We start from the raw sequence: 13,031 nt of genomic DNA, 5'->3' as shown, positions 1-13,031 counted from the left end.
CTCGCTTTTTGGCAGGAAAGTCGAGTGTGTGAGGGTCTCCAGGTGCGTCAGTGGGGCTGTGGTGGCCTGTGGTGGCGGCTGTGGCTGCTGTGGTTGCTGTGGTTGTGGTAGTTGCGGCTCGGGTTCCGGCGGGGAAAAAGCTGCCCATGTATCGTCTATTGGTTGTTGTGGTGGTGGTGGAAGTGGTGGTGGTGGTGGTTGTGGTGGTGGTGGGTTTAAAACATCGTCCCCTTGTAAGGAGCAGCCAGGACCCACCTCCCCAAACCAAAGATCCAACATCTCCCCGCTTTCTCGCTTCATCCCGTCACCATCTGCGGGAACAGACAACACCAACCATCACCACTATTGTTACCACCACCCACCACCACCCACCACCATTATTATCACTACCTTCTTATAAATATTTTTTCTTTCTCTTATCTTCTACTTTATTCTAGCTGTTATTAATTTCTTCTTTATTCGTTATTTTCTTCTTCCTCTCGATCTGTATCCTATTTTTTTTCGTTCTCTCTAATTCCTTTTTCGTTATTAGTTTATTCTTTCTTCTATTGTAAACTAGCTTCCTCTTCCTCCTCCCACGACCATCATCATCACTATCTTTTTTTTTTTTTTATTTATATCTAGTTGCCTAGTTTCCTTCCTACATAATCATCATCATTTTCTTTTTCTCTGTTCTTCTCTATCTCCTCGTTTCGTTTTTCCTTCTCATATTCCGTCTCTATCTTTTCCTCCTCCTCCTCCTCCTCCTCTTAGTTTTTCTCCTCATCTTCCTTCATCTGCTTCTCCATTTCCTTCTCCTCCTCTTCCTCCTTCAGTGTGTTTCTTTCTTACTTTGTTTTCCTTCGCTTCCTTTTTTTTTCTTTTGTCCTTTTGTAATTATTTTTTTTATATATATCGTTATTCTTTTATTATTTCTATCATTTTATGTATTATTGATTATTTTCTCTTTCTTCTTCCCTCTCTTCCCTCATCTCCTCTCTCTTTTACGAAAAAAAAAATATATATATATATTCTCTTGTTTTCTCGTTTCCCTTCCCTCCACGACACACACACACACACACACACACACACACACACACACATGACACACACACACACACACACACACACAAATGACAACAACAACAACAACAACAATAATAATACAAGCCACCCTATGTATATTAAATCTTTATTTGTTAGTATAGATCTGAAACATTTAACAAATAATATACATGAATAATCTATATATATATTTTGTATTTTATATATATATATTTATTTATATTTTTTGTATATATATAATATTCATATGTCATATACTTTACAATGATCAACAATAGTGTGGGGGGGAGGAAAGGCCTTGTCTTCACGATGTACAGTGGTGGTCAAAAGTTATGTGCTGCTTTGTCGTCATTGTAATTGTAACCAGCTCCTCACTCCTCCCTCTCCCTCTCCCCCCCTCGCCATCACCTCACACTCCTCTCCTCCACCATTGTTCAAACCTCCCAACCTGGTTACAATTCATCATGGCCACGAAGCAGGACAAAACTTACGACCGTGACTGTACACGCGCGGACACAACTCATGCACCAAAACCGTAGTACTTCATTGCATTGTGTCTCGTATCTTCCCTAAACATTTCGTCGTCTCTTTCATTAATGATACATTGTCCTTTTCATTGTTATCTTCGTCTTCCATCACTCTTTCGTTGTCTAATCTTTAAGTAAACTGAGTAAAAATTAAATTAAGAATCGAAAATACACCTTGTACTTATAACTTTTTCACCCTCATTGTCTATCTTTATCTTCCCTTATCTGTAAAAAAAAAATAATAAAAAAAACTTCTAATATATCTTTTACCTTTAACTTTTCATCCTCCAACCTTAAAAAAAAACAAAAAAAAAAGGAAAAGAAAAAGCTTCCACTATCTTGCACTTAACTGTATCTTTCCTTCATTTTATTTTCCGATCCGAAGAAATACCCTGTACTTTCCTACCACACTGCTGCTTCCCTGATCTTTCGCTCTGATTTGAGGAAAAAATAAATAAATAAAAAAAATAAAATAAACACTTAACATCCAAAAAATACCTTCAACGCTATCATACCATCTTAGCACCAACTATCGTACAATCTCTACGGTAAATCTACACGTATTCCTCCCGCACTATCATACCTCCCAGCACCAACTATCGTGCACTCTCTACGGGACCTCGACACTTGTCATAACCGTGGGGGCGAAACATGACGAGACCGAAGTACGAGAATTGAGTGTTTGGCGTACGAATTCTGGCCGCGCGTGGACAAGGCGGAGGAATAACTGTTGGTGATGCAAAGCCTTTCAACAGACAACAAGAGTGTGATAAAACTTGTAGTAAGATATAACAACCATTGAATTGTGCTCAAATGTATGCATGTATGTAAGGTGACAACCGGCGCCCGCCACTACACATGCGCACGCACGCACGCACACACACACACACACACACACACACACACACACACACACACACACACACACATTAAGGAGATAGATAAATTCTCTCTCTCTCTCTCTCAAGCACACACACGCACATATCACAAGTGGCGTAGCTTGGCGCAGGTTTTTCTACACACACACACACACACACACACACACACACACACACACACACACACACACACACACACACACACACACACACACACACTTCCTTTATTCATTCATTCCTTCATTTTTAATTCAAGTTCCTTTTATTCACAACCTTATTACTCTCTCTCTCTCTCTCTCTCTCTCTCTCTCTCTCTCTCTCTCTCTCTCTCTCTCTCTCTCTCTCGCTGGAGGAGGAAGGAGCGTAACAAGACTATTGAAGAGGAGGAGGAGGAGGAGGAGGAGGAGGAGGAGGAGGAGGAGGAGGAGGAGGAGGAGGAGGAGGAGGAGGGGAAGGTTTGCGTGATAGGTGAGCGTGACAAGCTCTCACACCCAGTCACGACTCTCTCTCTCTCTCTCTCTCTCTCTCTCTCTCTCTCTCTCTCTCTCTCTCTCTCTCTCTCTCTCTCTCTCTCTCTCTCTTCTTTCAGATCGATTCTACAATTAAGGCCTTCTTGTCCCATATTTTTTCCCATCTCTCTCTCTCTCTCTCTCTCTCTCTCTCTCTCTCTCTCTCTCTCTCTCTCTCTCTCTCTCTCTCTCTCATATATTACGGTTCCTCTTCTCTCTCCTACTTTTCTTTCTTATCGTGTTTCTTTTATTCTCTCTCTCTCTCTCTCTCTCTCTCTCTCTCTCTCTCTCTCTCTCTCTCTCTCTCTCTCTCTCTCTCTCGCCCTTCTTGGTTAATCACAGTTCATCTCACGCCTCTTCTCCACCACCACTTCCTCCTCCTCCTCCTCCTCCTCCTCCTCCTCCTCCTGCTGCTGCTGCTCCCTCTCTCACAGTGACGAAATACTTGTGCATACAATGAAGAAATTCTCCGTGTGTGTGTGTGTGTGTGTGTGTGTGTGTGTGTGTGTGTGTGTGTGTGTGTGTGTGTGTGTGTGTGTGCACCAGGCCCCCCAACACCCCCCTGGCCACACGCCCCTGGCAGTTTTAGGAGCGGCGTCCTTCACGCTGCGGGGTCTTCACGGTACGGGTGGGTGGGGGTCAGGGAGGGTGAGGGGAGGGAGGGAGAGGGGGCAGACGCTCCCTGCAGCTCGCGTGTGACGGCGACCTTGGCGGTGCCTTGAGGTGCGGCGTCCCCCTCCCTCCCGGCGGCGCGGCGTGGCACCGGGCCGCGGGGCGTAGCATGGCACCGGACAGTGGGGTATGGCACGGCGGGGGGGACGGGGCGTGGGGGTGTGGGAGGGGAAGGAAGGGCACTGGAGGAGGGAGGGGCACTGGGGGGAGGGGCACTGGGGGGTGCGGGCCTGGCTGGGCGGCGTGGGCGGCGGGCGTGCGTGAGTGAGGTGGTGGTGGTGGTGGTGGCGGGCTGGGCGTGGCGGTGGCGAGGCGGTGCCCCTTAGGGGGGTGGGGGGGCAGGCGGGGGGGCTGGGCCTGCGTGACTGGAGGTCATGAGGCTATCACAGCTGGTGTGGGGGGCGGGGGGGCGCCGCCCTCACGGCGTGGCGGTGGTGGCGGGCGGCTCCTGCGTGTGTGCGTCGTGCGCCTCGGCGGCGGCGGACGCCAGGCCCCAGGCTGCCTGCAGGGGAGCCTCCAGGGGCAGCGGCAGGTCGGGGGGTCCCCGGGCGGCAGCGCGTCCTGCGAGGTGGCGGCCACGGCGGCAGCGGAGGCCAGCGCTGATAGGCTGAGGGAGTTGTGGTAGGGGGTGGCGCCCCCCTCCCGCCAGCGCGCCGGGCAGCCGTACTTGTTCTTGTTGAGGTGCCTGAGCAGGTCCCAGCGGCGCGAGAACAGCTTGCGGCAGCCGGGGCAGGAGTGGGTGCCGCGGTGCACGTGCTGGTGCTGGTAGTAGGAGCGGGGGTGGCGGAACACCTTGTCACACTCGGGGCACGGGTACAGGCGACTCCCGGCGCCGCCTCCGCCGCCGCCGTCGTCTCCTCGGCCGTCAGCCAGCCCCACCAGCGGCCGCGCCACACCTCCTCCCACACCACCACCCTCTCCCGCCAGCGTCGCCCAGGCCACCACCAGCGCTCCAGCTGCCGGAGAACAGCACACGTCAGTGGCGCCGCGTTAGTGCCCCTCCACCTCCACCACAACCACCTCCTTCTCCACCTCCTCCACCTCGCTTCCCGCTCCTCCCGCCGCCACGCTCCACTAGGCCCCGGCGTGCTGCCCTCCCAACCCCCCACACCCCTGCCTTGCGTCACGCTCCACCCTGCTCCCTCCCCACCACCCCCTTCCCCCGCCCGCCGGCTCGCGTGTCACGAGTCCACCCCCGCCTCCCCCTCACGGCCTTTGGGGGGGCAGCACGGCCTGACGCAGCACCACAGGGGGGGCAGGGGGGAGGGGGAAGGTCAGGCCGACACGACGCTGAGAAAAAGCTTCTCCAGACACATCAATAACAGTGCAGGCCGCGGCGGGGGCGAGGACCCCTCCACCGGGGCCCGCGTGACGGCACCCCCGGTGGCACGATGGCACTAATCCTCACAATAACGACATCAACAACAACAACAATGGCACAAGTACAGGATGAAGTAGTAGTAGTAGTAGTAGTAGTAGTAGTAGTAGTAGTAGTAGTAGTAGTAGTAGTAGTAGTAGTAGCAATAGAAGTAGTAGTAGTAGTAGTAGTAGTAGTAGTAGTAGTAGTAGTAGTAGTAGTAGTAATAATAATAATAATAATAATAATAATAATAATAATAATAATAATAATAATAATAATAATAATAAATACCAACAACAACAATAACATCATCAACAACAATAAGAACAACAGTAACAATAACAATAACAACAAGAACAGCAATAACAAAGATTTAATTAGGCAACAAAATCTCTGTCTCTCTCTCTCTCTCTCTCTCTCTCTCTCTCTCTCTCTCTCTCTCTCTCTCTCTCTCTCTCTCTCTCTCTCTCTCTCTCACCAACTTTCAAATAACCCAACACACCACCGCCACCACCACCACCACCACCACCACATCATCAGTCAATGCCCTTTACAACCAAATGACCTTCGTACTCATTCTGACCTTCACGTGACTTGAGGAGGAGGAGGAGGAGGAGGAGGAGGAGGAGGAGGAGGAGGGGGGAGGAGGAGGGGGGATGGGTCACGTGGTACATATGTATTTCTTGTTATTCTCCTATTATTGTATTTTTTTGGTATATTTTTTTTCGTATTATGTATTTTTATCTTTTATTCTCGTATTTTGTATTTCTATTATTCTCGTATTTTTTTTTCTGTATTATTTAAGTTATGTTTGTTATCATTCTTGTAGTGTGGATCTTTGATGTATGTTTTCCCGTAGTGTACGTATGTTTTTTTCTTTTTTGTAATATTTACTTTTGTATTTTTCTATGTATTCTCTCTCTCTCTCTCTCTCTCTCTCTCTCTCTCTCTCTCTCTCTCTCTCTCTCTCTCTCTCTCTCGGTCAAAATTTAATTAAAAGTTTTGTTGCTACTTATGTACGATAAATAATAAAAAGTTGAAGAGCATAACTGAAAGATGAAAATGAATAAATAAAGCGAAAAGTGAAAATAAATAAATAAAAATCACAATGAAAAGTTTTTATGAATAATTTCACAAATAAAAATAATTTTGTTATAAAAGTGCAGGACATAAAGAAGATATTGTATATAAATAATGGTGAATGTTATAATTCCTTATATAAAGTGTTGGTAAAACTGTGAGAACAACGTGTTGTGTTTGCAGGGAGTGTGACGAGTGTCCTCTACTTGATGTGGTGGTGGCAAGCGTGAACACCACAACACTGGCAGTGACAAGGCCGGCACGAGTGACTCTGCCTTCAAGTGTTACTGAGGGAGCAACACAGTGTGTGTGTGTGTGTGTGTGTGTGTGTGTGTGTGTGTGTGTGTGTGCGCTGAGGTCAGCAATGCTGACACCCACACAGCGCTGCCGGGGCGTCAGGCGCGTGGCAGGGGGCGCTTCACACTTAGTGTGGTGACAGCAACACTGTCAGGAAGCTTTAATATGTTCTAAAGTATATGCTTCCTTTTTTTTTTTTTTTCAAATAATTAATATTATTAAAATATATAAATAAAAAAGTATTAGTGACGTATAATTTTGAAAAAAAAAACAAGGACAAGTCACGCTGTTTTAGATAAGTTTATAAATAACTATATATATATATATATATATATATATATATATATATATATATATATATATATATATATATATATATATATATATATATATATATATATATATATATATATATATATATATATATATATATATATATATATATATATATATATATATATATATATATATATATATATATATATATATATATATATATATATATATATATATATATATATATATATATATATATATATATATATATATATATATATATATATATATATAGTGTGTGTGTGTGTGTGTGTGAAGTGTTAGGCTGGTCGAGTTTTGAAAGAGAACAAAAATGCGTAGGTAAGTTAGGCTGTTCTTTAATATGTTCCACAACCGTACAAAGAATGTTTACCTTCTGATTACAAACTGCAATGGCTGGAGGGGGGCGGGCGGCGGCGCGCGCACACCTTAAGAATGCAGTAGGCTAATAGTTCCTAACCCAATGAACAGATGGCGCTGGGCCGCACGTAACTCTTACTATTACTTCACAGCACTTCGAATAGCACTTATACCACACCTCCTCCTTCTTATTCTCCGTTTTTATTCCTCCACATCTTCAAATTCTCCTCCTCCTCCTCCTTTTCCTCGTCCAATAATATAACAACTTCGCAATAAAAGCTGCAAAGCCTGTATATATATATTCATATATATATTTTTCCTAATATATCTAATTCTAAATGATGTATTTTTTTCCTTTCTTTTCCATAATATTAACAACAGTGTGCTAAAGTTTTCTGCAGACACTTAGTTTTGTTAAGTGTGTGTGTGTGTGTGTCTCCAGTCTTGTCTTCTGACTCATGCAAGATGCTTCTCCGTGGCTGGCGTGGCCCGGGCAGCACTACACCTGCCTGGCCAAGCAGACCGCCAACCAATCAATAAAAAGTCAAAACAAAAAAAAAACCCTTCTTAATTCCTTTAATATGGCAAGGAACACTAATAACTCGATATAATAATAATAATAATAATGATAATAATAATAATAATAATAATAATAGTAATAATTTAACACTCAGCTTCAGAGAAAAACAAAACAAAAAAAGTGTTACTGTATACGTAGTAGATTATATGTGTATATATATACGCATATCATGTAGAGTAGTAGTAGTATAACATGTACAGGATAACGGTACCTATAAAGTCTGATTCTATATTTAAATTACTGCTTCCGCGGGCCCCTCTGTCGCCTAACAAATGGCAAAACACAAATAAATACAGAGGAAAAGAAAAAACAAGGATAATAAACCAGGGGAATATTTGATTTTTGTGGGAGTTTTTTGTTATTTTTTTTCCTCAAAGTGAAGGGTTGACGGGAGGGTTGATGAGGGGGGGTTGACGGTGGGTGGGGGTGGGGGGTGGGGGAGGTGAGAGGCGCGGGATTGCATAGCTCGACGCGGGCTGAGGGTTGGCTCCGTCACTGAGGGTCATGGCGAAAGAAATTATGTGCAGGCATCATTATCATAACATTTATTATTGCCCTAGGTTTCGACATACCATTCACGTCTGGTAGCTGATAATGTAATGTTGATAGGAACGACAATACCAATAACACTCTAAATATATATGTGTGTGTATATAGTTGAGTGGCAGGAGAGAGTTGGGAGTGAAGAGACAACAAGCCTAAGGGAAGTGTGTCGCCAGAACGGTATTGGCAGCAACTAAAATAAAGCGAATATCACAGAAAACCAAGACGTGAAGAATTAATAAGCATCACTGGGGCATTATATCACATTGAGGCGGTCTAGACTGACTAAATCAACTGACTAAGAACCAAGCAATGATGCAGGAGGGAACTTCATCTTTTTATCCATTGCTCTTAAGTGTAACTCATAAACAGACCAAAACGGAGTGTGTGTGTCCTTGAGAGGGAGAGTGACGCGGCTTGTCTCGGGACGCGGCGCTGCCGTGGCGGCCCTGGCGCCCCCACACGCCGCCGCCGCCGCCGCCGCCGCCGCCGCCGCTACCGCCGCCCGCCGCGCCGCCCGCCCCGCCCCGGTCCCCCGCCACGCCGCCCGCCACGCCCGCCGCCCTCCGCGCCTCAGGGGCAAGCCTGCTAAGGCACAGGCTGGCTCCTGGGAGGGGAGGGGCGGGCGGCGTGGCGGGGCGGCGGGCGGCTTGGCGGGGGCGGCGAGGCGGAGCGGGCAGCGGGCGGCGGGCGGCGAGCGGCGTGGCGGCGGAGGGGCGTGTCGGGCGGCCAGGGTGGCGGCGCCTCACTCCATCTTTGGCTGGTGATCACAGAGGCAGTGCCGGCGAGGCGGCGCTGATCGCAACAACACAACAAATACAAGTCTCTATAATAGTTATGTATACGTCTCTATGCTCTAGTATCGCCTAGTTATATCACAGTCAGTTGGAAGGGGGTTGTTCAGATCGAGAGCAAACTCGGCTCGGTGCGCTGCTGCTGCCGCTGCTGCTGCTGCCGCCGCCGCCGCCGTAGTAGGGGGCGTGGCGGGGCTGGCCAAGGGGGCGGCGGGGGCCGTGGGGGGAGGTGGCGGTGACGTGGTTGGGGCGGCGGCAGCCCATCTTGGAGCGGTGGAGGTGGCGGTGCAGGTCCCAGCGGCGCGAGAACACCTTGCCGCACGAGTGGCACGTGTAGGTGCCCTTGTGGACGTGGCGGTGGTGGTGCAGCGACATGGGGTGGCGGAACACCTTGTGGCACTCCGGGCACGGGTACAGCTTGGGCTTGTACTCCGGGGCGGGCTCCAGCAGGCCCTGTTCCTCCTTGGGCTCGGCCAGGCCCATCATGCCCACCACCTTGTCCGGCGCCAGGTTTATGGCGTCCTCGGAGTACACCATGCCCTGCGGCACGGCCAGCGCGGGGTGCACCTTCACCTCGAAGGTCTCCGTGGCCTCGCCGCCCTCCAACTGGCTCACCACCCCCGCCACGCTCTGGGGCGGCGGCGGGGGAGGTGGGGCCGGGGCCTGCGGGTGGTGGTGCTGCTGCTGCTGCTGCTGCTCGTGGTGGCCGTGGTGGTGGTGGTGGTGGTGGTGATGGTGGAGCGGTTGTTGCTGTTGCTGTGGTTGCTGTGGTTGTTGCTGGTGATGGTGTGGCTGTTGCTGTGGTGTTGGTGGTGGTGGTGGTGGTGGTGGTGGTGGTGGGGGTGGTGGTGGTGGTGGTTGATGTTGCTGTTGTTGCTGTTGTTGTTGTGGTTGTTGTTGTGGATGTTGTTGTTGTTGTTGTTGCTGCTGCTGTTGCTGCTGTTGCTGCTGCTGCTGCTGCTGCTGCTGTTGCTGCTGTTGCTGCTGCTGCGGGTGTGGCTGGTGGTGGAGGCGGTGGAGGTGGTGGTGGTGGTGGTGGTTGTGGTGGTGGTGGTGGAGCGGCGGGGGTGGGGGTGCAGGGTACCGTTGAGGTGAGGCAGAGGCGGCCGCAGCGACAGGTTGAGAGCCTCGCACACAGCACCAGCACCTCCCTGGGCTGCTGCAGAGGAGAGGAGCCACGTGAGTATGTGAATCAGTCCAGGCTCAGGCATCATCATCATCATCATAGTCATCATCATTTATCATCATCATCATAGTCATCATCATCGCTCAAGAATCATTTATTGACATTATTTCAACACGCGCGGCTCTCCTCTCAGATAGGGTTTGGGGGGAGGGGGTGGGGGCTTGACACGGTCACTAGGGCAGAGTGGCACCATCACAGGCACCTCTGGCTCCCTCAAGTCAAGCAGCACAGCAGGCACCCACGCCAGGCCCACAGCAACAGAGAAATGGCCACTGCGGCACACGGCAAGCTAAAGCCTCCTTGTTTTGGTTAAATACTTGCTTACTCCATTTCTTTTTTCAGCTGACGGACTGTTAATATCTCTCTCTCTCTCTCTCTCTCTCTCTCTCTCTCTCTCTCTCTCTCTCTCTCTCTCTCTCTCTCTCTCTCTCTCTCTCTTTCTCTCAGGTAATCTCGCGTCGCTAATCGTTTCTTTCCCACTTACTATATTCCTTTATATCGGCGCCTACACTCCCTATACAACTATGGTCCTACGCTACAGTGACACAGACATGCACTACACAAGGCTATAATGCAGGTCACCACGCCCACACCAACTTGCGTACGTTTGCGTGTGTGTGTGTGCGCGTAGGTGACCTCACATCCTTTGCTTAGTTCAAGAGTATGTCAGCAGTTACGGTGAAAACCATCAGATATTTTCACTGTCCGGGTTTTTTAAGGTAAAAGTGACGGAAGACGAGGAAGTACAATGTTAAAAGTAGTGAATAGCAATTGTAGTGGAAGGAAGGCTTAATTTAAACTACGTAGGCTGAGAGAGAGAGAGAGAGAGAGAGAGAGAGAGAGAGAGAGAGAGAGAGAGAGAGAGAGAGAGAGAGAGAGAGAGAGAGAGAGAGAGAGAGAGAGAGAGAGAGAGGTGAGATACTGAGGTTTTCTTAATTAATGATGACAATTAAAGTAACATGCAACGAACAAGAAACCACTGACCTCCACTGCATCCGCCTGCCCCCACACACCTCACTGCCTCGCTGATCTTTACCTCACACTGACTCACTGACTGACTGCCTGACAAACACTTCCCCTACTGACTGACTGATTGGCTGACTGATTGACTGACTGACTGACTGACTGCCACACAATTCCCCTACTGACTGACTGACTGACTGACTGACTGACTGACTGACTGACGCTCCCATCTCTCCAAATCTTCAAGAAAGGGTAGGCATATTAGGTTAGGCTGGGTTCTCTTCCCTGTTATCCTCCACCCTGCCCCATCTTGCCGCCGCCATCACCACCACCACCATGTTCACTTTCACTCTCTCTCTCTCTCTCTCTCTCTCTCTCTCTCTCTCTCTCTCTCTCTCTCTCTCTCTCTCTCTCTCTCGTGTGTGTCTGTGTGTGTGTGTCATCCTAGAGGGAAAAAGCGCACGCACCCACGCACGCACGCATGCACTCAAAGCTCTCTGCCTGTCTCTGTCCGCGTTTCATTCGTTCGTTCGCCGGTCTCTCTCTCTCTCTCTCTCTCTCTCTCTCTCTCTCTCTCTCTCTCTCTCTCTCTCTCTCTCTCTCTCTCAGAAGAAGAAGAAGAAGAAGAAGAAGAAGGAAAGAAACAAAAACAAGAAGGACAAGTAGAGAGAGAGAGAGAGAGAGAGAGAGAGAGAGAGAGAGAGAGAGAGAGAGAGAGAGAGAGAGAGAGAGAGAGAGAGAGAGAGAGAGAGAGAGAGAGAGAGAGAGAGACCACCTGTTGCATAACTTAACGCGCGGGCACGCACGCGCGCACACACGAGTATATACACACACACACACACACACACACACACACACACACACACACACACACACACACACACACACACACCATCCTTTCCTTATCTTCCTCACCCCGACCACACACCAACAAACGGACACACACACAGACGGACAGACAGAAGCATCCCCAAAAACACTGCAAACGAGAGAGAGAGAGAGAGAGAGAGAGAGAGAGAGAGAGAGAGAGAGAGAGAGAGAGAGAGAGAGAGAGAGAGAGAGAGAGAGCAAACCAGACAGATGCACACACACACACCTTCCCAACCCTTCCCTTACATTTCAAGCAATTACTTCCGTGCAGTGTGGTGCGAGGAGGAGGAGGAGGAGGAGGAGGAGGAGGAGGAGGAGGAGGAGGAGGAGGAGGAGGAGGAGGAGGAGGTAGCAAATATACGCTATATATACGCATTTCAATATTCTTTTATTTTCCTTTAACGCAAATCTATAAATGACGCAATTATTTCAAAGAAGGAGGAGGAGGAGGAGGAGGAGGAGGAGGAGGAGGAGGAGGAGGAGGAGGAGGAGGAGGAGGAGGAGGAGGAGGAGGAGGAGGAGGAGGAGGAGGAGGGTGCAACTGTGATGTTTGGCGTCAACAAAATACAGGCAGGTAAACACTGACAGATATACAGATAGGTTAGGTCAGGTTAGGTTAAGTTAGGTCAGGTTAGGTCAGGTAAGGTTAGGTTAGGTATGGTTAAAGGACTTGGGTTCCTGATTCTATACCTGTCTGCTAATTTACCTGAGTGATGCTTTCATTGGCTACACCTGTTTGACTGTGGTGGTGGTGGTGATGGTGGTGGTGGTGTGTGTGCTAGACTGACTGGCTGACTGACTGGCTGACTGACTGGGTGCGTAACTGAATGAGAGAGAGAGAGAGAGAGAGAGAGAGAGAGAGAGAGAGAGAGAGAGAGAGAGAGAGAGAGAGAGAGAGAGAGAGAGAGAGAGAGAGAGAGAGAGAGAGAGAGAATGGTACGAGTTAACGAGTGAGGGAGTGGCTGAATAAATAAAATAATGAATGAGTGAATGAGTGTATGAATTAGTGAAGGGTGAATGAATCAGTTTGTAAATTATATAGAAGGATAATTT

At 48.5% G+C, this 13,031-nt stretch overlaps 2 protein-coding genes across 9 annotated transcripts in view; both read right to left on the bottom strand.

Annotated features, from left to right (window-relative positions):
• The window catches only part of LOC135094701 (protein abrupt-like), a 65,050-nt gene that overhangs the window by 15,320 nt on the left and 36,699 nt on the right, over window positions 1–13,031 (bottom strand). The window lies entirely within an intron of this gene.
• Window positions 7,005–12,774, bottom strand: LOC135094709 (putative uncharacterized protein DDB_G0291608). Its single transcript, XM_063995044.1, has 2 exons — window positions 12,685–12,774; window positions 7,005–10,118 (listed from the first exon to the last, which is right to left on the bottom strand). The coding sequence occupies exons 1-2, from the start codon at window positions 12,699–12,701 to the stop codon at window positions 9,047–9,049; spliced, it is 1,089 nt and encodes a 362-aa protein (XP_063851114.1). The 5' UTR covers window positions 12,702–12,774; the 3' UTR covers window positions 7,005–9,046.

This window comes from Scylla paramamosain, chromosome 46, assembly GCF_035594125.1.
Source record: "Scylla paramamosain isolate STU-SP2022 chromosome 46, ASM3559412v1, whole genome shotgun sequence".
Classification (NCBI taxonomy): Eukaryota; Metazoa; Arthropoda; class Malacostraca; order Decapoda; family Portunidae; genus Scylla; species Scylla paramamosain.
Note: the sequence above shows the minus strand (reverse complement) of the source record. Positions and strands in the feature narration are given on the sequence as shown.